The sequence below is a fragment of the Callospermophilus lateralis genome, chromosome 14 (genome assembly GCF_048772815.1).
Source record: "Callospermophilus lateralis isolate mCalLat2 chromosome 14, mCalLat2.hap1, whole genome shotgun sequence".
Classification (NCBI taxonomy): Eukaryota; Metazoa; Chordata; class Mammalia; order Rodentia; family Sciuridae; genus Callospermophilus; species Callospermophilus lateralis.
This window is the reverse complement of record NC_135318.1, coordinates 96,082,840-96,106,450: the sequence shown is the minus strand read 5'-3', so window position 1 is coordinate 96,106,450 and position 23,611 is coordinate 96,082,840. Positions and strand designations below refer to the sequence as shown.

The following is a 23,611-nucleotide window of genomic DNA, read 5'->3' as shown; positions in this document are numbered from 1 at the left end:
TCAGAGCCATCATGAGGGTTGATTATTCAAGGAACGCCTCAGCCCGGTCAGCCTGGCCGCCTTCCAGAAAGAGCTCTCGCTGCTGCTCTGGGGTCCTGCATGCTGCTCCTCCCTGCCTCCAAGGAGAAGGGTGCCAGCTCCTGGGGCCCTTGTGTGTGGCTGTTGCCCTCATCCCTAACCCAGGCTTGGGGGGATGGCGGATGAAGAGCAGGGAACAGTGTGGTCATTATTCTCTGACCCCATCTGCGCAGCTTCTCTCTGCTCCTTGCACAGTATGTGACAGAGTGACAATTGGTCATTGGGAGACACAAAGAGACCCTCTAAGGCAGCACCCACAGAGGGTCCCTGTGTGGCCCCGACACCCTGTGGAGCACCCTCCCACAAGGCTCAGTCCTCACAAGGCTCTGAGCCCCCAGCCTCGGCCGGCTGGCTGGATGAGAAAGCCCTCCCCGCTTCTTCTCCCACCTCTGCTAGGCCGGGGTAGGGGCATGTCGAGGACTCAGCCCTGTGGCCGACAGCTGAAGTGCAGGCTCTGGCACTGCCTGGCGGGTGTCACCTTGGGTGGATCACCTGGCATCAGCTCTGTGCATACACTGAGCCTATAGTCCCGTGTGGGGGTTAAATGAGTAAGTCCTATAGACCACCCTGCCCTGTGGGACCCCCACGCTCTGCTTAGGGCCTGGGCATCACCCACAAGAAGAAACCAAAGCCTCGTGTCTCCTCTGGACTAAAGCCCATCAGTGAGGGGCACACAGAACTTGGGAGCCTTCTGGGGGCACTCGGTACCTCCATACTCGTGCACTTTAGGAAAGGTTTCATCTGGGAGGGGCAGAGAACCCTGGGGGTTCCTTACAGAGATACAGTGGTAGTGGGATCCCAGGGCAGGGATGTGCTGGACCTCAGGAGGAGCTAGAGCCAGGGTCAGGGAAGGGCAGGATCCTAGGTCACTTTCTTCTCCTCCAGGTTCCATGGCCAAGTAAGGCCAGGTCCTGTTCCCAAATTGGAATCCCCAGGAAGGAGAGAGTGCTTGGCCTAGGAGAAGCCAAGTGGCCTGTCCCTTCACAGGCAGTTGGATGAGTACAGTGGCAGCAGGGCTGGACTCGTGTGTATGTGAGCTCCATTCTGAGAACTAGGGGCTGGGATGGTCAGCTACTTCCTCTGTGCATTCAACTGCTTCCTGAGGACATCCTGAGTTCTCATGAGGACTCAGTCAAGTGCCTACCTCTTCCCCTTCCCAGGGCCTTCTGTTGGTGTCCTGTGGGCCCTGGTCACCAGGCTTTGGCCCCAGTGCTCTTGACCTCCATGGGCTCATCCCTGGGCCTCATGTGCATCTGCCAGCAGGCCTTCCGGGGAGTGGACAGAAGTAGGTAGCATTCACCCTTGGCAAGTTTATATTCTTATTGGGAGACGTTAAAACGTTCAGTTCTAAAATAGTGAAAAGAAGGAAGGAAAGGAGGACGGCCGAGGCCAAGGCTCTGTGGCCGAGTTTCTGCAGGCTTTTTGGGCAGCTCTTCTGGGAACCCTACTGTGAGGGGGTACAGTGGCAGGCTGGCAGAGTGCTGAGCAGCAGGCAGTGAACTGCAGGAGAGATGCCTGACAGTCACAGTCCAAGGCTGCCTGAGACTAATGCCCATTTAGAGTTGTCTCAGTGGAGGCCAGGGGCCCAGCACTTGCCAGTTAGCAGATGCAGGCTGCCCTTGGAGAGGGGTGTGATCTTGGGTCAGGCACATCCTCCAGAGTCACTGCCAGAGGACCTCAGCTCAGGGTCCTCTGGTCCTTGTGGGAACAAGAGTCTCAGTTCCCAGAGGGGAGCACCCACAGTGCCTGCCACAGCACTGAGCAGCCCTATGCAGGAGCCCCACCAGCCGAGACCTGGCCTTGTCCCTGTGTCCCCAGACTGGATGGCACTCCATTGCTCATCTCCATGTCACACTCTCTCCATGGCCTAAATTCCTAGCACATGGCTCTTGGGCTCAAGGGGCATTCAAATAAGGACCCCAGTGAGTTTGAGTTAGGCGAGCAACTACCCTTAGTTGTTCAAAGATCTGTGCCCAGTGCCCAGGACCAAGCCAGTACCAAGCCATATAAGTTAAAGTGCTGACCTAGACATGATTTGAAGTCACAGCAGGGCCAATGCTGTCATTAGACAGCTGACTGTGGCCAGTGCTTGCAAGCTCTTTCTCTTCCCTTCCACTGGCTCTTGCCTTAGAGGGGACATGGGCTGTGACTGCAGGGAATGAGGGCAAAAAGACCAAGACCCACACAGGTCATGTGGAAGGAGATTTCAGGTCACATGCATGTACCCCTGGGCCTCAGTCCTCACATTCCTGCTTACTAGCCTCATACCCTAGAGGAGCTGTTGATGTCTCTGAGTGTGATTTCCTCATCTGTAAAGTGGCAATGACTACAGTATCCTCTACCATTTAAACTTGTGAGGACTAAGTGGCATTATTTAATATGAAGAACAGACTTTTGCTGCAGTTACTCCACAGGAATAACCTTTTTTCCTTCCCTAGCTGTTAACATGGCCTCCAGAAACTTCTTCAAGAGCCTTCGCCCTCCTGTGGGATCTCAGTGTGGATGGGCTCTTCTGTCAGTCTGGTCAGTACTGGGATGCAGGGCGGAGCAGAGTAGCTGAGCTCTCAGGCTTGTGTAACACATGACTTTGGGTGTCCCTGAAGCCCAGTGGTGGGGACGTTGCGTCACCCAAGGTGGAGACATCAGGCTCTTTGGCTCTGGCTCCAGCACTAGTAAAAAGCTGAGTTGACAGGCTTTTGGCACCTTGATCTGGTTTCAGATCCAGGTCACTATAGAAATCCAGGCTGACCTCACAGGCCCTGGGGGTCCTACAGCAGCCCAGGAAGCTGGGCTCAGACCAGGCAGGCCCCAGGTCTAAGGGGACAGCTTACTTCCAAGGTCTTGCAAGGGTCCAAGTTTGCCTTGGAGGGTTCCAGGAGCATTGCCTCAAATCAGGGTGACCCCTGGGCGGGGGCGACCAAGGCAAATGCCCCAAAGTGCCCCTCCACAGCCCTCCTCCACTGATAGGGCATTCCCAGAGCCCTGGATTTCTCCAGGCTGCAGTGAGAGCCTCGGTTTGTGCCTCGGTGGTGGCATTTGGGGGCGTATTTAGTTCAGAGTCCACAGAAACTGTGTCTTTGCTCCCTTCCCAGCTTGTCTGCCTTTGGTACCTGAACTTAGACACTTTGGCACCAAAAAATATCAAGTAACCAGTTGAAAGTTGCTTAAAGCAGATGGTGAGAGGGATTTGTGGGTGCCCAGACCCTGCCTTTGCCCAGCCATAGTCGCCCACCTGCCTGCCAAAGCACGACTGCTCACGGCGTCTCAGGCCAAGATTGCAGCCTGGCACATCGTCAGCCCCAGCCCTGTGAGAGGTCTGTATTGTGCTTCTCTGTGTTAGGAGGTGGCTGAGCTGGGGGCCATCTGTCAATTGAAGCATTTCAGCCGCCTCCGCCCCTCCCCCAGGGAAGCCTGACTGAGGTCTTCTGAAGAGCAGCAGTCTTCACCCTTTCCCTTTTCCTAACCTCTGCCCCTGCAGCCTGGGCTGCCCTTTGGGGCCCTGGGGCCGCCTCTGTGGCATGCCTGCCCTTTCAGGAACAGAGGCCTCCCTGTCCTGGCCCTCTCCCTGCAGAGGCAAGCGGCTCTTCCACAGAGGCGGGGACATCCCACTCTCCCTTGCCTCTTGTCCCATTTCCCCTTATTCACCCTCTGTCAGGAGCGGCCAGAAAGCAGCTCTTGAGCCCCTGGTCAGCTCACCCCTGCTTCTCCAACTCCAGAGCATTTCCTGTGGATATCATCTAAGAGCCAGATCTGGATTCTCTTCCCTTGCCCAATAGGATAAAGATTGGCCTAGAGAATTCCATGCCTGAGATTAGGATCATCAACAATTCAGGGCAAGTAGAGGCAGGGTCCACGGAATAACTCAGGTAGGGACCGGAGCAGAGATTTGCAGACTGATGGATATTCACTGCAGCATTGTTCATGAGAACCGAAAGGTGGAAGCAACCCACATGTTCATCAGTGGGGGAACGGATAAAGCAAATACAGTATATGTGTGTACTGGAATATTATTCAGCCTTTAAAAGGAAGAATATTCTGTCACATGCTACAGTGTGGATGAGCCTTGAAAACCTTGTGCTAACTGAAATAGCCATTCTTAAAAGGCCAAGTGCCTCTTCCTCTTACTCCACTCACATGAGGTCCCTGGAGCAGTCAAATTCGTAGAGACAGGATGTGAAACGGAGGCTGCCTGGGGCCAAAAGAGGGAGATGGGAATTGTTAAGTAGATGCAGAGCTCCAGTTGGGAAGAAGATCGTGATGGTTTCCTGCCAGCGTCAGTGTCCCAAACCCTGTCACACCACATGCTTAGAAATGGTGGAGGTACAGGTCAGCAGTAGGGCTCGAACCCAGGATCTTACCCATGCTAAGCACACGGCCCTCCCCTGAGAGACAGCTCCAGCCCAGGGAGCATCTCTAAGGGGTGGTTAGGTCCAGGATAGGTGCAGGGGGAAGTCCTGCTTCTCAGGACTTGCCCACAGTGGGGTGTCTGCGGGGCTGCCTCTCCCTCACTGTACTGTGTGTGGGAGTGCGCGCGTGTGTATGTCTTCAAGTCAGCCTGACTTTTCTCATGTAAAACTCTCTCCTTGGCTGTGGTTTGTCATGGCTGTCATGGGAGGCTCTTATGCAAGTGCTTATGTCTCAACCTATTTCCTGAGTCAGGGAGAGCTGATGGGTGCAGGATAGACCTGGGACCCACCTTCAGAGCAGTGACTGTCGGGGACCTGCTGCAGTGCCAGGCTGAGGGCCTGGGTGTCCCAAGGTGCAGTAGTGCAAGGGGTGGGGTGGGGACCAGGTTCCTGGTTGAGAAGTGGCCCGCTTCACTGGTGCTGAGGTCTGGGTGAATCAGAGAACAAGCATTCCAGTTGCTGTTCCTCAGGGCGGGGACTATGCAGCCATTTATTCAGCAGAGGTGCGCTGAGGGTCTCCTGTGTGCAGGCACCTTGCTGGACGCAGAGGGAGATCAAGGAGTGAAGGAGACATGACTGCTGTCCTGGGACAGCACGGTCCAGTGGGATGGCATGAAACAAGCTACTCAGGAGGGTGGGCATGTGACTTCCAACTGGTGGGGTTGGTGCGTGGAGAGGCAAGAATCAGGACATGCCTTGTAGAAGAGGGGTGCCAGAGCTGTGGCTGGAGAGACACAGGAGGCAGGGATGGTAAATCCACTTGCCTGCGGGAGTGCAAAGGCAAAGAGAGCTCTTCCCTGTCAAAAGAGGCTGTCTGCACCGGTATTGGTACAGATGAGTGTGGATCTGGCATCACCAGATCTTTCCGTTTTCAAGAGAAGTTATGTTTTAGTGAGAATTTGTTTTGCCTCTCAGTAACAAACTCCTGATGAAGCGTGGTGCTTATCACACATGATAGTAGGTGGGGGTGGGGTCCATGATGTGTTCAAAAGATCCGCAGCATTAGGCTCCGGCCTATGTGTCCACCCCTTCCACCACTTCCCCTCAGGGCTGCATAATAGCTGCCATGGCCCCAAGCATCATTTTGTTCCTGAGACAACAGTATTCAAGGTAGAAACGAGGTTATCATTTTGCATACCTTTTTCTTTTTATCAGGACATTCTTTCCATTTTGTTTCATTAGCTTGTGACAGAACTGGGTCACAAGCTTTAAAAGATATTTCCCATGTTTTCCAACTGTTGGTGAATTTGAATATCCTAGGTCTATCTGAAGAATTTTCATCCTCAGGAATCCTGCCCCTCCAGGACAGAACACAAGGAACTCAATTTTCCAGCCTCCTTTCCGATATATGAAGGTTTAGCTTTTGAATTAATCTCCAAACAGTACAATGTAGCAGTTACATACATGGCATGACATTGTGTTAGATGTTCTAAGTAATTTGCAGATGATTTAAGGAATACTGGAGGATGTACTTAGTTTATATACAAGTACTATGCTATCTTACATAAAGGTATGAGCATTCTTAGACCTGCAGAAAGTCCTAGAATCAGTTCCCCTAGACAGAAAGGGGTAGTTATATTTTCTTGAGCATCTCAAACATAGTTATAACAGCTCCTTCACATCCTTGTTCATCATTCTAATGTCTGGTGGTGGTTGTTGTTTTTGGTACTGGGGATTGAACCCAGAGGTGCTCTACCAATGAGCTACATTCCCAGTTCCTTTTTATTTATTTTGAGGCAGGCACTTCCTGTGTTGCTGATGCTGGCCTCGAACTTGTAATCCTTCTGCCTCAGCCTCCCAAATAGCTGGAATTACAGGAGTGTACCACCACACCTGGCAACATTTAGGTCATTTAAATCATCAGGTGGAAAACTCAGAATAAAAGTAAACCTTTCTTTGGAATGACTAAAGAAATCATCCCAACTCCTGGACTCTGAGATCTTTCTCCTAGATCTCTTCAGGTATTTTCCAGAAATGCTCATGTAGAAATGCTTCCTGATTGCAACTTGTCTTCCCTGCCTACCCTAATGTACTCATGGGGCCCATGCAAGTGAGGGGCCTAAGCCTTGGCTTAATTAGCTTTATGGTAAACTGACCACTGGTATGTAATAAACCTGATTTCTGCTGAAATGGTCTGTTTCTGTTGCTTGTGGCTCAGAGCTTGGACTTCTGCAGTAGTCACTCTTTTCCCAATCTCTGTGGAAGCAGATGGAATAACATGGCTCTTCAACTGGGGTGGACTCACTCTCCTCGCCCTGAGCCGATGCCGCACAAAACTGGGGTTCCCATGCAGGGAAGAAGTGCATATGGCTCTTGGACCAGCAGCCCGCAGAATATGCCACAGCTACATACAGATGTTGACGTGAAACCTCCTCTTAGAACTAGTTGACTTAAAGAGAAGAGAAGCAGGAGGAGAGGGCTTCCTCACAAGGGCAGAGCGCAGCCTAACTTGGCGGAGGCATCATGCGACAATGGTGGAGCAGAGGGAGCACCCAGTGAGCCTGTGCTCTAGATGAGCAAGGTCCTACCAAACACCACCACCAAACAAACTAGCAGAAAGGGGACGGGCAGAGAACGCAGGGGCCACTGAGGCACAGGGAAGCTTTAATAATATTTGACGAGACCACATACTACATACTACACAGTTAATCCTTTTATAGTGTGTAATTTTGTGGTTCTTAGTACATTCACCGAGTTCAGCTGTCACTACTGTCTAATTCCAGAACATTCTCATGACCCCCCCAAAGTAACTTGTTCCCATCAGCAGCCCCTGCCCATGATTCCCTTCTTCCCCAGCTCCTGGTAGCCTTGGTCCACCTTCTGTCTCTGTGGATTTGTCTCTTCTGGACACTTCCCATAGAGGGAGTCATGGAGCGTGCACTTTTGATATCCTGCCCCTTTCCCAACCAGGTGTGTTCAAGGTCCATGCAGGTCCCAGCACTCCATTCCTCTCAGGGCTGACTATGGTTCCATTGCACAGGTGACCACATTGTGCAGATCTGCTCAACAGATGACAGACACGTGGGGTGTTTCCCTTTCTGGTGATTGTGAGTTTATGAGCACCTGCATGCAGGTGTTTGGGCATATGGTTTCAATTTGGTCCAGTCTAGTCTCAGGAGAAGAATTGTGGGATCACATAGTAGCTCATTGTTTAACCTTTGAGGATCCCCAGGCTGATTTCCAAAGTGGCCGTATCATTTGACATTCCCACAGCACATGTGGGGGTTCCAGTTTTTCCTCACAGATATTTGCTGTAATCCATCTTTTTGAAAGTTCTCACCCTACAGGGTGTGAAGTGCTGTCTCGGTGGCTTGGAGTTTCATTTCCACACTGACGAGTTGAGCATCTTTTCATGTGCTCATTAGCTATTTTATTTTACTTTTAGACAGGGGTGGCTAAGTGGCTGAGGCTGGCCTTGAACTTGGGATCCTCTTGCCTCAGACTCCCAAATAGCTGGGATTGATTCCAGGCATGAGCCACCATCCCTGTTTCCTGGGTTTTTCGTTGACTTGCAGGAGTTCTGTGTGTATTCTGGTTACTGACCCATACCAAATCCATGACTTCCAAATAGTTTCCCTCATTCTGTGGGGTGTCTTTTTACTGCCTTGATAATGTCTTTTGAAGCACAAAAATCTTTTAATTTTGATGAAGTCCAGTTTATCTAGTTTCTTTCTTCTGTGGCCTGTGTTTCTGGCGTCAAACTTAAAGACACCATTGCCCAATCCTAGCTCATCAAGATTTTTGTCTGTTTTCTTTCAAGTTTCCTAGTTTTAGCTCATCAGTTTGGGTCTGTGAGCGTTTTGAGTTCATTTTTCCTCACAATGTGAACTGGGAGTCCAGATTCATTATTTTGCATTTGGATATTTAGTTGTCCTACCACCACTTATTCAAGAAAGTCTTCTTTCTCCCGGGAAGAAAGATTTCGGAGCCCCTGTTGAAAAACAATTGACCATAAATGTGAGGGTTTATTTCTAGACCCTCAGTTCCTTTCCATTTGTATGCCTGTCCTTATGCCAGTACCAAACATTCCTGATTGCCGTGGCTTATTGTCAGTTTTGAAATTGGGAAGTCTGAGTCTTCCAGCTATTCTTTTAAAAGCTGCTTGGCTGTGCTGGATATTGTGCATTTCTGTATGAATTGCAGGATCAGCTTGTTCATTTCTGTAGCTGGAGTTTTGATCTTGGTTGTCCTGTATCTGTAGACAACTCTGGTGATATTGCCATCTGTCTCAGTTCGTTTTGTGCTGCTGTGACAGAATTTCACAGATTAGGGAAGTTATCAACAGAAGAAGCTTATTCGGTTCACAGTTCTGGAGGCTGGGAAGTCCTGGATCGAGGGACCACCTCTGGCTGCAGCCTAACTTGGTGGAGGCATCATGCAGCGAGAGTGTGTGTAAGAGGGAAAGAGACCAGATTTGTGCTTTCCTCAGGAACCCACTCCTGAGATGACTGACCCTGCCCATAGCAGCAGCGCTGCCTTCATGAGGAGTCTTGCCTCTTAAGGCTCTACCTCTCAGCATGGGCCTTGAGGATAGGTTTCCGACCCATGGACTTTAGGGGTACATATTGGAACCATAGAACCATCTTAATAACATTTAGCCTTGTAGTCCACAAACATGGGATGTCTTGCCATTTATATAGGTTGTCTTTAATTTCTTTCAACAGTTCTTTGTAGTTTTCAGTATGCATGTGTTACAGTTCTTAGATTTATTCCTGTATAGTTGATTGCTTTGATGCTATTATAGATGGAATTATTTTCTTAATTTCTTTCCAGGTTGTTCATTGCCAGTGTGTGAAAGCACAACAGGTTTTTGCATACTGACCTTGCATCCTGAAACCTTGCCGGACTGGTTTATTGATTGACTCCAATAGTTTTATTTGCGTGGAGGGTAGCATTTGATTTTGAAACCAAACATATTCTTGGGCAGTTAACTGCTTGAGAGAAATCGCCTCATGTTTTTTTAACAAACATAGAGCTTCTGACCCCGAGTTGGAGCAGTGCCCTGGGAGCCTGTGGCAAGGACCGAACACAGGGTGATGCTCCTGTTGGCCTCGGAGACACCGCCTGGCCTCTCCCCAACTCCATCCTGGGCCTTTGGTATCTGTGGAGGAGGAGAGGGATACAGGTCACAGACTGACTCTGCCAGAACATTCTTTGGATACTCTGAAAGTGGGCGAGAAGTTCAGCTCTGAGAATGAATTTGTTTCATTCTCCTTAGCAAGGTCTTGGGATGCCTTGTTCTTCGTCCCTTGGTCCCCACGCTTTTCCCTTGGCCCCTGGAGTTCCAGTACCCTCATCTGGGGCTCTGGGCTCACTTGCCAGTCTTGTAGTTCTGTTGCTAGATTTCTCCCCTTCTCCTCTCCTTCTTGGTGCTCTTCGAGTAGCGCTGGCCTGCTCTTGTCGTCGGGTCTTTGACAGTACCCCACAGTGTGGTCGGTGCTGCTCGCTAACCGTGGCTGCAGCCTCCATCATCTCCTACTTGGCTGGGAATTTTTATCAGAAATGGAGGTTGTGATATTGAGATGATCAAATCATTTTTCTTCTTTGGTTTCTTAATTATTGATTTTTGACTGTTTATTCACTTATTTTTGCATTCTGGAACAAATCCCACTTGGTCATGTCATGCTAATATTTTTGTGTATTCAGTTTGCTTAATTTTATAGAAATTTCTGCCTTTAAGCTCATGAAGGATATTAATCTGTAATTTCCTCTTTCTGGTTTTGGTATCAGGGTAATGCTGACTTAATAGACTGGGATGAGAACAGATACTTCCTTTTCAATTTTCTGATAGCATTTGTGTAGAACTAGTATTATTTTTTCCTTAACTAATTTTTTTTAATGTTTATTTTTTAGTATTCGGTGGACACAACATCTTTATTTGTATGTGGTGCTAAGGATTGAACCCGGGCCGCACGCATGCCAGGCGAGCGCGCTACTGCTTGAGCCACATCCCCAACCCCTTCCTTAACTAATTGATTCAAATTAGTCAATGATTTGATTTTAGTTAGGGATTTGAGTTTTCTTTGAGGGGAATTTCCTTTGGTACCAGGAATTGAGCCCAGGGGCACTTTACCACTGAGCCACATCCCCAGCCCTCTGTATTTTTTATTTTGAATCAGAGTCTCACTGAGTTGCTTAGGGCCTGAGTTGCTGAGGCTGGCCTTGAATTTGCAATCCTTCTGCCTCATCCTCCTGTGTCACTGGGATTACAGGCAAGGGCCACCATGCCTGGCTTTTTAGTTCTTTTTAAGTATAAGTCATATAATATACATCTAGCACATTCAACTCTTAGCATGTTTATATAGTTTTATCATCAATCAAAAACATTTCAAGACCAGCCAAGCATTCTGGGATTGGAGATCTAGGGTGACTCATGAATTTTTGAGCAGAGACATCCCATGGGAATGAGAGGATGTGTCATTGGTGACGACATAGGCTGGGGAAGATGGGGAAGAGACAGGACTCGTGGCAGTCACCCCCTGGGAACCCCAGCAGCATGGAGCCACAGGGAGACTCAGAGCCAGTGCTGACCCTCAAGAGTGTTCAGGGTTGGAGGAAATGACGGGTTGATGTGCCTGATCTGTGTGCAGAAGATAACAGCTGTTATCAGATCAGAAGTCTATTCTCTCTGAATCAGAAATCATTACATCAGCCACAGGAGCTAGCACAAACCTTCCATGTACTCTCTATACTTCTTAATTTTTGTCATTCTTGGGGCTGGGATTGTGGCTCAGCAGTAGAATGCTCGCCTAGCACTTGCAAGGCCCTGGGTTAGATCCTCAACACCAAATAAAAATAAATGAATAAAATAAAGGCATTGTGTCCAACTATAACTAAAAAATAAATATTAAAAAAAAAATTCTGTTCTGCTTTGGCTATTCTATACCAGCCTATTCTCACACAGTTGGTTTTTTGTTTCTTTTTGGTTTTGGAGAAGGCTTTTTTTTTTAATTTTATTTTTATTTATTTTTTATACTGGGGATTGAACCCAGGGGTGTTTAACCACTGAGCCACATCCCCAGCTCTTTTTATTTTGAGACAGGGTCTCCCTAAGTTGCTCGGGTCCTTACTAAGTTGCTGAGGCTAGCCTTGAACCATCCTCCTGCCTCGGCCTCCCAAGCCTCTGGAATCACAGGTGTGCACCACCACGTCAGCTGGAGAAGGTTTCAGATAGCCCAAGTCTGTCCCTCTGCACATCTGGTGGACACTCTGTGCTGCCACTATCTTATAGGAGGCATCCTCACCTCACTGCATCTGCCTGGCTCACGTGGTCAGGGAAGCCTCCCGCAGGGGTGGCAGGAAGTGTGCCATTCAGAGGCTCCTGGGTGGAGGCCCCACATGTGGACAGCTGCCCCTGGGGCTGCTTGACACCCTCCTTAGCAGATGGCACCTCCCTGGTGGTGGAGTGAGGGCTGCCCACACGTGGAACACTTATGTGAACGCTCCGTTCACACACAGGCCTCTCTTGGGTTCCCCAGGGCCAGTTCCATGGTCCAGGCCTAGAGAGGCCGGCTGGGATCCAGGTCTGCCACCCTGGCTGCACTCCTAATCCCCTGTTGCTACCGTGAGAACGTCGCGTAGACCCAAAGGGGTAGGAAAACACTTGAGGACCACCCAGGAGACCCCTTGGCTGGGCTCCCTGGGCACTGTCATTCACATGGCCTGGCCCTTTCAAAGTGTGAAATTAGAATTCAGTGATCACAGTAACTCACTTCATCATTGATCTTTGTTTTTAAAACATTATTGTCAGATATGATATTAAAAATGACTTAATGCAAAATAATAGCTAACATTCAAGAGAGTTTAATTTGACCTTTTTCCAATAAGTAGATACAATTGTGTCCCCATTTTACAGATAATCAGGGCCTGGAAAGCAGAAGAAATGCTCATGAGCTCCATGCCATCTGCGTGATGCACACCCTTTCCTGCGTGGTCCACCCACCTGTCCAGCTCATCAGATCCCACACTTTCTCTCACTGTCTGTGCTCAGCCTCACTCTTCTGTGCTCATTCCCCCTGCCTCAGGACCTGTGCATATACATACTGAAGGACTCCTCTACTTATGAAGCTCTCTTCCTTCCCCCCAGCAGCAATTGTCTTTTGCCTTCTTAACCCCATCCCTTCCTCTAGACTGGGCTCCTCCACAGGGCCTGCCCAGGCCCCTTTCTTGATTTCACCTTCTGCCCTCTGTGGCCCAAGTTGCAGTTGATATGTGCATCCTATGATTGAAGTTGCCTCTCCCTGGGACTGTGGGCTCCAGGGCAGGGAGCATGTCTCTGTGGGGTTTGGAGTTCTGACCTTCTGTTGGGTTCCTGGCAGTAATGTGAGCCAGGCGCACTACAGGACTCGGGAGTTATTGTTTGAAGGAGTGAGGGACAGAGCATGTGTATTGCCTGCAGCAGACATCAACTTAGGGAGGTCCTAAGCAACTCAGTAAGATCCTGTTTTAAAATATAAAAAGGGCTGGGGATGAAGCTCAGTGGTGGGGCACCTGCCAGGCATGCAGAGGCCTCCCTAAGTTGTTGAGTCTGGCCTTGAACTCGTGATCCTCCTGCCTCAGCCTCCCTAGCCGCTGGGATTACAGGCAGGCACCACCGCACCTGGCAGCAGCCTTTATTTTTCGAGAATAGTTTTCAGCTTACAGACAAATGGATAAGAAAGTACATAGAGTTCTCATGACCCCCTCTGCCCCCACCCACAGTGTCCCCTGTTGTCAGCATCTTATGTTAGTGTGAATATTTGTTATCATTGATGAAACAATATTAATGTCACTATTAACTAAAATCTGTGGCTTAAATTAGGTTGTGCAGTTTTGTGGGTTTTAACAGATGTCCTGACACATGTCCCTCATTCCTGTATCATACAGAAATTTCATTACCCTAAAAGTGTCCTTGGGTTCTCCCCATGCATCTCATCTATACCCCCACCCAGTCCTTGGCAGCCACAGCGTTTTTTAAGTTTCTGCATGGTTCTCTTTTCTGGAATGTCCCACTGTTGGAACTGTGCAGTGTGTAGCTTCTCAAGCAGCTTCTTTCACTCAGCAAGAGCATTTCAAGTCCCTCCTTGGCTTTCTGTGTCTTCATAGCTCATTTCCTTTTTCCTTTTTCTGGTTTTGGTCCTGGGGTTGAATCCAGGGTCACTCTACACCGAGCTGCATCCCCAGCCCTTTTTAAAATGTATTTTGAGATAGAGTCTTACTAAGTTGTTGAGGCTGGCCTTGAATTCTTGTGATCCTCCTTGCCTCAGCCTCCTAAGTAGCTGGGATTACAGGTGTGCACCACTGTACCTGGCTCTCATGTCTTTATTATTGCTGAATAATATCTGATGCCATAGTTTGTTCACTATTGAAAGTCATCCTGGTTACTTCCAATTTTTGATCATTACAAATAAAATTGCTGTAAACATTCATGTGCAGCTGGGCAAGGTGGCATATACCTGTCATCCCAGCAACTCAGGAGGCTAAAGCCAAGAGGATTACAAGTTCAAAGCCAGCCTCAGCAATTTAGTGAGGCCCTAAGCAACTGAGTGAGACCCTGTCTCAAAATAACAAAGAACTGGAGATGTGTCTTAGTGGTTAAGCACCCCTGGGTTCAATCCCCAGCACTCCCCAACCCCTGAAAAAAAAAATCTCATGCAGATTTTTTATGGACCTAAGTTTTCAGGGGCAGTTGCCAGGGTTTATGGTAAGAGCATGTTTAGCTTTCTAAGAAACTGCCAGGCTGTCTGCAAAGTGGATGGACCAGTGGACATTTCCATCCTTGCCTGCATTTGGTGTTTTCTGTTTCATTTTATTCCAGAGATGAGTTATAGTCCAAAAATCTGAGGCTCACAAATGCACAGTGAGAGAACTGGAGTCGACTGTCCATTCAAGAAACTGCTGGCAAACTCTTTGGTTGTGTCTAAATCTGTCTCAAATTCGTGCTTTCTGAACTTGGGAAGGTGGTTTGGTACTAAGTCCCAGGTCACACAGAGGGGCCTTGCATCCATATAAATAATCCAGGAATGCATACTTTAGGTGGCAAAGTGGAAAAGTGTTGCCTGGAGTTGAGATGTGATAGCTGGGCCTCCAGCAGCCATCCTGGACCATGGGATGACCTGGAGCACAGGAGACACATGCCAAGATGGCAGAGCAGAGAGATGGGCACCAAGATCCTGCAGGCGCAGTCCTGTTCCTGCACCAAGTGTGGTCTACCCCACTCCAGGCCTCTTTTTTAATCACAAAGACATAAAATCCTAGTCTCTTTAAACCCCAGTGGGTTTTGCTTTTTATTTTGTTCTTTGGCTCTGTGTAGCCTAACCTAATTCCAGCAGGTGTGAGTTGTGCCAGTCGGTGCAGTGCATCTCTATCCTGCATACTGGGGCCTCCAAGACTTACGGTGTCAGATGACACAGGCAGTGGTGTGAGTTACAGAGGCCAGGAGAGAGGAGAGGTGGCCTCCCCTGGTACACTGTCTCAGGAACAGACAGGCCAGGGCCTCCAGGATGGGGGTGGAGTGTAGGGTGGGTAACAGCAGAGCAGGGCACAAAGGGAGGGCCTGAGGCTCAGGGTGAGTGGGAAGACTAGGGGAAATCAAGACCCTGCGGAGCTAGTGGTAGGACAGAGAGGAAACAGAACATTCTGAAAGAATGTAGGTTTGGGGCTTGAAAAGGAGGGGAGAGACCAAGAACGGGGACCAGTTCAGGATTCATAAGCATCCCCCTGGAAGAACCGGCTTGGTGTCGGGAAGGACACGGCGCCCTGTGCTGCCCTGACACTGAAGGTCAGGTGGTGGAGTGTATGTGGCTTTAAAACCCAGACTCGCTAGCCAGCTGGTGAATCTGCTTACCTGCAAGTGTTTCTGCAGAAATTTTAGAAAAAACTGGCAATAGTGAGGCCATGTAACGAGTCGTAAGGACACTGAAGTCATTAAGGTCATTAAGGTACCTGAAAATGGCTACAACAAATAGTGGGGAGGTGGGGAGAACCCAGAGTTGAAACCAGGTGTGGTGGCACGCACCTGTAGTACAGCAGTTCAGGAGGCTGAGGCAGGAGGATTGAGAGTTCAAAGCCAGCCTCTGCAATTTAGTGAGGCCCTAAGCAAGATCTTGTTTCTAAATAAAATTTTTAAAGGATGGGGATGTGGCTCAGCGATCAAGCACCCCTGAGTCAATCCATGGAACCAAATCAAAAAACAAACAGACTCGAGGGCTGGGGTGAAGCTCGTCGATAGAGCACCCGCAGCTCGGGTGAGGCCCTGGTTCTGTCCCTAGCATCGCACACACACGACTAAATTACAAAGGGCTTGGTGCAGGTCTGCCTTCTCACTGAGGACATAGATCCTCAGACCTTCTGCTTCCTTTTGCCCTTCACCTTTGCCTGTCCCCCTCACCCCGCCTCCACCTCCCTCATCCGCCCCCTGGACTCCTGCATGCAACCCCTGGCCTCCGTCTGGTCTGTGAGGCTCTTTCTCCTGTCTACAGCCTTGTCACCCGCATCCCTCAGGAGGCCTGCTCCAGTGTCCCCCTGCCCCCAGGCCATCTTGGCCAGAATGTGCCTGAGATGTACATGTGTGATGTGTCCCTCACTGACCCTGTCACCTCTGCTCTCTGCTGGGTCCCAGAAGGACTAGAACAGCTCCCGAGTTCAGTTCCCATTTGGGAGTGAATAAACATTTTATTTTATTTTTCAAAAATATTTCTTTTAGTTGTCAATGGACCTTTATTTATTTATATGTGGTGCTGAGAATCGAAACCAGTGCCTCACACATTCTAGGCAAGCACTCTATCACTGAGCTACATTACAGCCCCAGCCCCTGCCCCCCAATAAACATTTTAAATGAAACTAAAACTCACTGACCAAGTGTCAATTTAAGTACAAAGGTGCTGCAGGAAGTTCAGGAATTAGAGTTGCGATATGAAATACAGTTCAGGCCTGCTATGACTGCTATGAGCCCCCACCCCGGGAGGATCGGGACTCAGTCTGGGGGCCAGCCCCCTTTCCTCCAGGAACCAGCCCCTTCCCCGCATAAGGCCAATGGGGGACCAGGGACATAGCTCAGTGGTAGAGCACTTGCCTCACATGGCAAATCCTGGGTTCAGTCCCCAGCACTGCAAAAAAAAAAAAAAAAAAAATGAAAAGTGATGGAAACCTTCCCTCCTCCTGTCAGGGGTGGCCACAGAGACTCAGGACCCGGCAGGTAGCACCACGTGGCCCTCTAATGCAGCCAGCCCTACACTCCTAGCTATGTACCCTGGGGGTGGCTCAAGAAGGGTAAGACCAGAGGCCTGCAGCCTCGGGACCTGCCTACTACCCACACACCTGCGGGTGCCCCAGCTGAGCACAGGGAGGGGAGCAAGGAGCCAGGCCTGGAGCCCTGGGGCTAGCACAGGTTCTTGGGATGAGTGTGGATTTGCCCTTCCGCACCACCGTGCCTGGAGCAGTGGTCAGGTAGCTTCCTGCACAAACCAGATGAAAAGGTGGCTTTTATTTTAGGCCTGATGCTTTCTTTACTCCGCAGAACATCACTCCCATCCCAGGAGAGGCACCTAAGGGCTGCTTTCAGTCTTGGCCTCTGGACAGAGCCCAACTGCCAGGGACTGCCTACGCTGGCATTTTAAAAGGCCCTGTGCCCAGGCACTGCCCCAGCGCTCCTCCAGAAGAGCTGTGTGGGAGAAACTGAGTGAGGGGGCAGGGCCTGGCCACTTCATGTCTGGGTTTCCTTCTGTGTCAGCTCTCCAGAAATTTCTCATTTGGGACAAACAGTGCTGAGGAAAAGCTGAGCGCATGGCCTACTTACAGACAGCGTTAATTATGGGCTCTGGGGTGGGATTTTCCTGTCATCATGTTACCAACTTCCAGGGCTGTTGACGGGGACTGATTTATCCCAGGGCATCTGGGCAACCTCCTCTGAAACTGCCCCCACGTCGGCCAGGGTCCTCGGCAGTGCAGAGTGATCACTGGGTCGGGGAGAGGGGAAGGGGACAGCGCCAGGCTCCGAGCTTGGCTCTGGTAGGTGGGTGCTACTTCCCTTCATGGGGCTTTGCAGCAGCCATGCACCTGTATGGGAGGAGGTGTGCCCAGAGAGGCCTCCCCTGGGGGTGATGTGTGTCCGTCTTCCACCCGCGTGTGTGCACACACCTGTGTGAGTCCCAGAGGCTCTGGTAATGGTCCCCCTGTGCCCTGCACACCTCCTTCTTCCCAGCTCATTTGTGCAGCAGGCCAGAGGTATTGTCACAAAAGGGAAAAAACAAGTGAGAAAGTTCTTTCTCTGCTGAGAGTCTGATTGCTTGTTGGTGAGTCACGACACATATACATTTCCAAAGAGACACTCAATGTCTGTGGAAGAAATGTCCTTAGACTGTTCTCAGAGCCCCTAGGCCTGCATTCTGCTGTCTGCCAGACTACAGCAGGCAGGGCTCGCTGTACCCCTGAGTGGAGGAAGCTTTCTTTTGGCGGTCATCCTTGCAGAAGCCCTGGCCCTGCCTTGCCCGCCCTGCTCTGTGCCCTGTGCTTGTCACTGGTCTCTGCCCCGCCACTCTTTCATGCTACTCTGCCTTCATCAAGTCTGTCCCACTGCTGGAACGTCCTTCCCCCTCTCTTGTGACAGGTGCCTTGTTTGTTCCTGCTGTGTCCCAAAAATCAGGTCCCCCTCCTCTGAGCACGTTCTGTAACCTTCTCCTGCCTTGGTTGTCGCAGATGCGCTCACTCATGCTCATTCACCTAGCTGGCTCCTCTCCCTCCTGCACTGTGAGCTGCCCGAAGTCAGGGTCTCCCCTTTGCCCCTGTTGACCCTTCACACCTGGCTAGTTTCTGCACACAGTGGGCCCTGAAGACAGAACTCTCCCAAACTCTCACCCTCCAGAAACAGCTGTGGTTTGACAGAGCTCATGGCTCTGAGCCCAGCCTGCCAGGGTTTTGACAATGGCCTTGTCCATTGTCAAGTGTAACATTTGACAACATCTGTGTCCTTGACTGCCTCATCCTGTGACTGCCTACAGCTCCCCTCTTAGTTGTGAAGAACTAGGTTGTGCTTTGTTTGGGATCCCTGTCATCCGTTTGCTCATTCATTTATTCAGCTTCCCCTGGGCCCTGGCCACTGCTCTGGGCCCTGGGCACATGGAGATGACCAACACAGACGTGGCCTCTGCCTCCATAGAATTTGCATTCAAGTGGTGAGAGGCCGGCAAGAAGCCAGGGAATTGATGAGTAAGACGACATGAAGGAGTGGCCGGCAGGGTGGAGCTGTGGACGCTGCCTCCTGGTGAGGGGGGTGGGGGGAGCCGTAGTGCGAGATGGGCCACCTCGACGTGGCAATCTTTGGAAGATATGCTTGACCACATTGTTATTTTTCTACTCCCTTGGCCGTGACAGTGCCCTTAAATGGTCTGACAGGAGAAAAGGTGCTGTGTACACACAACTTTCCGTCTGTGTTGATTTGGGCAGATTGTCCTGCGTGTCTTGTTAAATTGGTGCAGAGAGACTGTACCCATGGGCCACTGATGCCCAGAAGACAGGGCAGCAAGGCATGCGGCTGGCAGGCAGAGGCCCAGGGAGCACCCAGATGTGACAGTGAGGGCAGTGACAGGCCACAGCAGGCTGTATCCCTGGTGGCAGAGGGCCGGGGCCTACTGCAGCTAGCATTGCCTTTTCTTTCTTTTTGTTTTTTAAACTCAATGATTCTCCTGCCTTAGGCTCCCCGGTGGCTAGGATCACAGGCAGATGCCGCCATACCTGACTAGAGGCTAGTGTCCTCTAAAGCTTAAGGTTCGGAGCCTTTGGTTCAGGACTCCTTGTGTCACTTAGCTGTGAGCAGCTAAGCACCCAATGGCTGCCTAGTATGGATGCTCAGGGCACCGTCACCTCGTCCCTTGCACCTGTCTGTAGCCATACCTTGAAGACTGATAAAGCATGCACAGGCTCGCAGAGCTCCAGCAAGTGTCCGGAAACCATTCATTGCTTCCTGTCTGATGATAACACCTGCGATGCCAGAGGAAGCAGGAAGGGGCTGCCTTGCGCCAGACATCCCTGTGGCAGCCTTCTGGAGAGAGGAGTGGGCCTTTCCCTCCTCTCTCTGAGCCGACTCTCTGCCCTCCTTTGTCCTGACAGATGAAGACATGCGCTTGTGGTACCCCTCATTGCAGGAGGTCATGGAGGCGTTCCACAGCCTGGGAGCCCACAACCCTGCCCTGTACCCGCTGGGGCCCTTTCAGCATGGCAGCAGGTGGGTGCCTCCCCTTCCTCCCTTCCCCTCTGCTGTCTTTCCTCTGATCACCAGTTACTGGGGACTTGGCTCTAGCCCTCAGGGTGGGGAGCTTCAGAGCAGTGGCATGTGCCACCTGGAAATGCTGGCATGTGTGCTCCCATGCGCCCGGCCTCAGGCCTGGGGAGAATGGGGTAGGTGAGCCTCGCCTCTTCATCAAGTGTTTGTTTCAGCCACTTGCTGAGTGAGACCTAGCTTCCCCACCTCCTGGTGGAGCCCAGACTTCTCGGCTGGTTGGGAGGTCCCCAGACGTGTCCCCATCTCGCAAGCCTTGCTCCAGGGCTCTTGGTGGGTCCACTGCTGACGGCAGCTGGAACACAGCAAGGCGGTTTTCCCTGTCATTTCCACAGTGCTCTCTTTGTTTCTCGTGTGCCCACTTTGCGCCTGGGCTGAGTGTGGTAGTTGGTGGACGGTGATGCTAATTTGCATGTGCACTGTCCCTTCCAGGGACAGCACCACACAATATGCACATAACTGTCGTCAGCAGATAGTGACCACATCCAGGCTGTAAAAGTGTTATGATCTTGTTCTACAAATCCTGGCACATCTGGCTTCCTGGAGGATTCTTTGAGGAGCTCCCGCCAAGCATCCAGCTAACAGTCTCTCTGGCCCAGGAGGTGCCTCGCCCTGGCTACTGGAGGCTGACTGGCGATGTTCCTCCTCAGGAAAAGCAGGCGCTTCCTTAAGAACCTGCTCTACGACTGTTTAGTAACTGTCTGCCAAGCTAGCTGCACTCAGCTCTGCTGGAAACACCCCACGCGTGTGCCAGCCTGCGCTCCTGCCCCTCTCCCCAGAGCTCGGTGTCCTTATCTGGTATAAGAAGCCACTTGCCGCTTCCTAATGCAGAGCTTCAGTCACACCCCTGTCTCAGATGAGTGGGGGAAATTTGAATTTCACTCCAAAAAGCAAATGCACATGGAGTGGGAGACCAGTGGAGGGGATCAGAAGAGCTACTTCTGACTGCTGGATGAACCCCGAGCTCCCCCTGGGAAGTGGGAGGTGGCCCTGGAAACCATCTACCACCAGGTTAGACTCCATGCTCCAAAGCCACTTTCCCCTTCCCCTCTCTTACTGGTTCTGCCAAGATGTGACTGCTTCCTGCCCTTCACACTGCAGAGCAACTCGGCTGTCTCCAGAGGCCGCAGGGGGCAGGTGGGCGTTAGAATTATGGCCCTTTTTTTGGTACCAGGGATTGAACTCAGGGGCACTTAACCACTGAGCCACATCCCCAGCCCTTTTTTATATTTTATTTAGAGATAGGCTCTCTTACTTAGGGCTTCACTAAATTACTGAGGCTGGCTTTGAACTCCTGATCCTCCTGCCTCAGCCTCATGAGCTGCTGGGATTATAGACATGTGCCACCATACCTACCTGGCTCTGAACCCTTGCCATTTAAGCACATCATCTCAGCACTGCTCCACAAACCCCAGCACGCAGGCCTCCAGCTTCTTCAGGCACAGGGAGCCGTGCTGTCCTAGGGCAGAGCTCAGAGCTGTGTGGTCTCATGCCCACACATGCTGTTTTGACCCCCTGCCTCCTTTCCATGGACCCCAGACCTTAACCTGGCCATTGACACCATTTCCCCAGGAGGATTCCAAGCTGTCCTAGAGGATTGGCTGATGGCCATAGGAAAGTTCCCAGCTTGAGCCTTGTAAGAGCAGGCTGAGGTCCACCTGCCAAGCCACTGGGAACGAAAGGTTTTCTGCCTGGAGACCCTTCCCTTGTCCTCTTGGGGAGTGGGAGGTGAAGATGCTCAGTTACTCCTTGGGTGGGTGGCTGCCACAGCGCTTGGGAAGGCCCTGGATGGTGCCATGGGGTTGGGGGACAGCTCCTCCAGAACATTCAGGAGACACCAGCAAGGCTCAGCACCTCCCCAGCAGGGTTCAACACCCCTCAGGGAGGTGGGCCACAGGAGCAATCGCCAAGAAGCACCCTCTCCCTGTGGCCTGCCCCTTCTTGCTGCTGACCACACTAGAGGCCTACCCTGTGCCGATGACTCCACACTAGGCATTTCTTCTCTGATGCCTTCTAGGGTTGTCCTCATGTAGGACTTCCCCACAGAAGAGATGCCTCTGGGTATCTTTGGGGGAGGGGCACATTACAGAGCCTTATAATGGCAAAGGCTAGAAATGAAGGGCTGTTTGTTCACAGGCCCCGTGACCCAGCTGTCCCTCTGATTGCTGTAAGGAAGATGTGCCTTTCACTGCTTTGGGGGAGTGGGTACTGAGGATTGAAGCCAGGGTGCTTTATCGCTGAGCCACATCCCCAGCCCTTTTTATTTTTTATTTTGAGATAGAGTCATGCTAAGTTTTAGAGGCTGGCCTCAAACTTGTGACCCTTCTACCTTAGTCCTCTAAGTCACTAGGATTACAGGTGTGTGCCACCATGCCCAGCCTTCCTATTGTGTTTTTGTTTTTGTTCTTTTGGTTACCAGGGATTGAACCTAGGGGCACTTAACCACTGAGCCACATCTCCTGTTTTTTTTTCTATTTTATTTAGAAAAAGGGTCTTACCGAGTTGCTCAGGGCCTCACTAAGTTGCTGAGGCTGGTTTTGAACTCATGGTCCTCCTGCCTCAGTCTCCCAAACTGCTGGGATTATAGCCTCTCCGTTGGTTTTTGGTTTTAAGACATTGATGGTGCTTTATTTTATTCATAGCGGTGCTGAGAATCAAACCCAATACCTCACACACGCTAGGCAAGCGCTCGACCACTGAGCCACAACCCCAGCCCTCACTATTGGTTTTTAATCTCAGATTTCTTTCAAATCCATCACCAACTTTTATCTGAACGTGCTTCAGGATTTTCTTTCAGAAGGATACAGTCCTTCCACAGCTGAACCCTGCGGATCATCCAGGTGTCCACTTGTTGAAAATAAGCAGTCCCTGCCCAGTCACAAGGCTGGGGATGGAAAACAAGGGAATGTATGGGGTCGAAGGGGCAGAGGAGGAGGAGCCAGAGCATTAGCACCCTTGGGAAGGGGCTCACGCCCACACTGCCACCCAAAATGGGCTCATCAGTGCTCCAGTCTCACGGGGGAACACAGGGACCGTCCAGCTATGGCTGGTCTCCCAAGGCTGCTTCCTGAGCACAAAACCAGATGATGAGTCCTGCTCAGATCCATGAACCTGGCTGTCAGGACAGCCCTGTGCAGAGGCCAGACAGATAAATAAATGACAGTTAGCACATTGAAAGGACATCCTGTCCAGCACGGGGCAGTTGATAATGGCCTCTTTTGATGGTGTAATTCAATCCAGGTAAAATTAGCCTTCCTGCCCCCTCCCTTAGCTTGGTGGCTATTCCTCACCATGGCAAGAGGGACAGCTGCAGTTGGGTGCAGCCCTGCGGAGGGCACCCTGCTTGCTGCCAGGTAGCTCTTGATGGTGGTGGTAGCAGGGCCCAGATATTACCATCTACCTTTGGGAGTGGGAGGTTTTCTGCCTGGAGACCCTTCCCTTGTCCTCCTGGGGAGGGGGAGGTGAAGATGCTCAGTTACAGATATTTTTCAACATGTGGGGAAGATGGATATAGAAACAGGTAGAGGTCAGAGATCAGTGTCACCCAGACCTAAGCTTCAGCTCCTGGCTGCAGACTGTGAGCCCTAAGCCACAGCTGAGGCAGGGCCAGCAGGCTGGGGTATGATGTCCTGGTTCCCAAGTCCCAACAAGGGACCATAAATTCACTCTTAACCTGCTGAGTCCAGGAGGGAGCAGGGATTGGTGGGCCAGCAATTCCCCCAGGCTCCTTGGCCTCTCGCTGGAGCAGTTGGTGGAGTCCTGGGGACCCCACGAAGCTGCATCTCAGAATGGTGGCCACAGATACTACCAGGGCACTCCAGCAACTGCTCAGAAAGGTGGGGCCAAGGACCCCCATTGTGTTCCCTGTTCCCCT

General features: G+C 51.0%; 1 protein-coding gene and 1 non-coding gene across 4 annotated transcripts in view; both read left to right on the top strand.

The window, feature by feature from the left end:
- Positions 1-23,611, top strand: part of Fam178b (family with sequence similarity 178 member B) — an 82,889-nt gene that overhangs the window by 19,626 nt on the left and 39,652 nt on the right. For all 3 annotated transcript variants that reach the window (XM_076833388.2, XM_076833386.2, XM_076833387.2), the window contains 2 exons: positions 2,517-2,601; positions 19,569-19,683. In XM_076833388.2, coding sequence (XP_076689503.1) covers positions 2,517-2,601; positions 19,569-19,683 — 200 coding nt within the window. The remainder of the gene's footprint in view (positions 1-2,516; positions 2,602-19,568; positions 19,684-23,611) is intronic.
- Positions 15,286-15,425, top strand: LOC143380834 (small nucleolar RNA SNORA33). Its single transcript, XR_013088709.1, has one exon. It is a non-coding gene; the product is annotated as a small nucleolar RNA SNORA33 (small nucleolar RNA).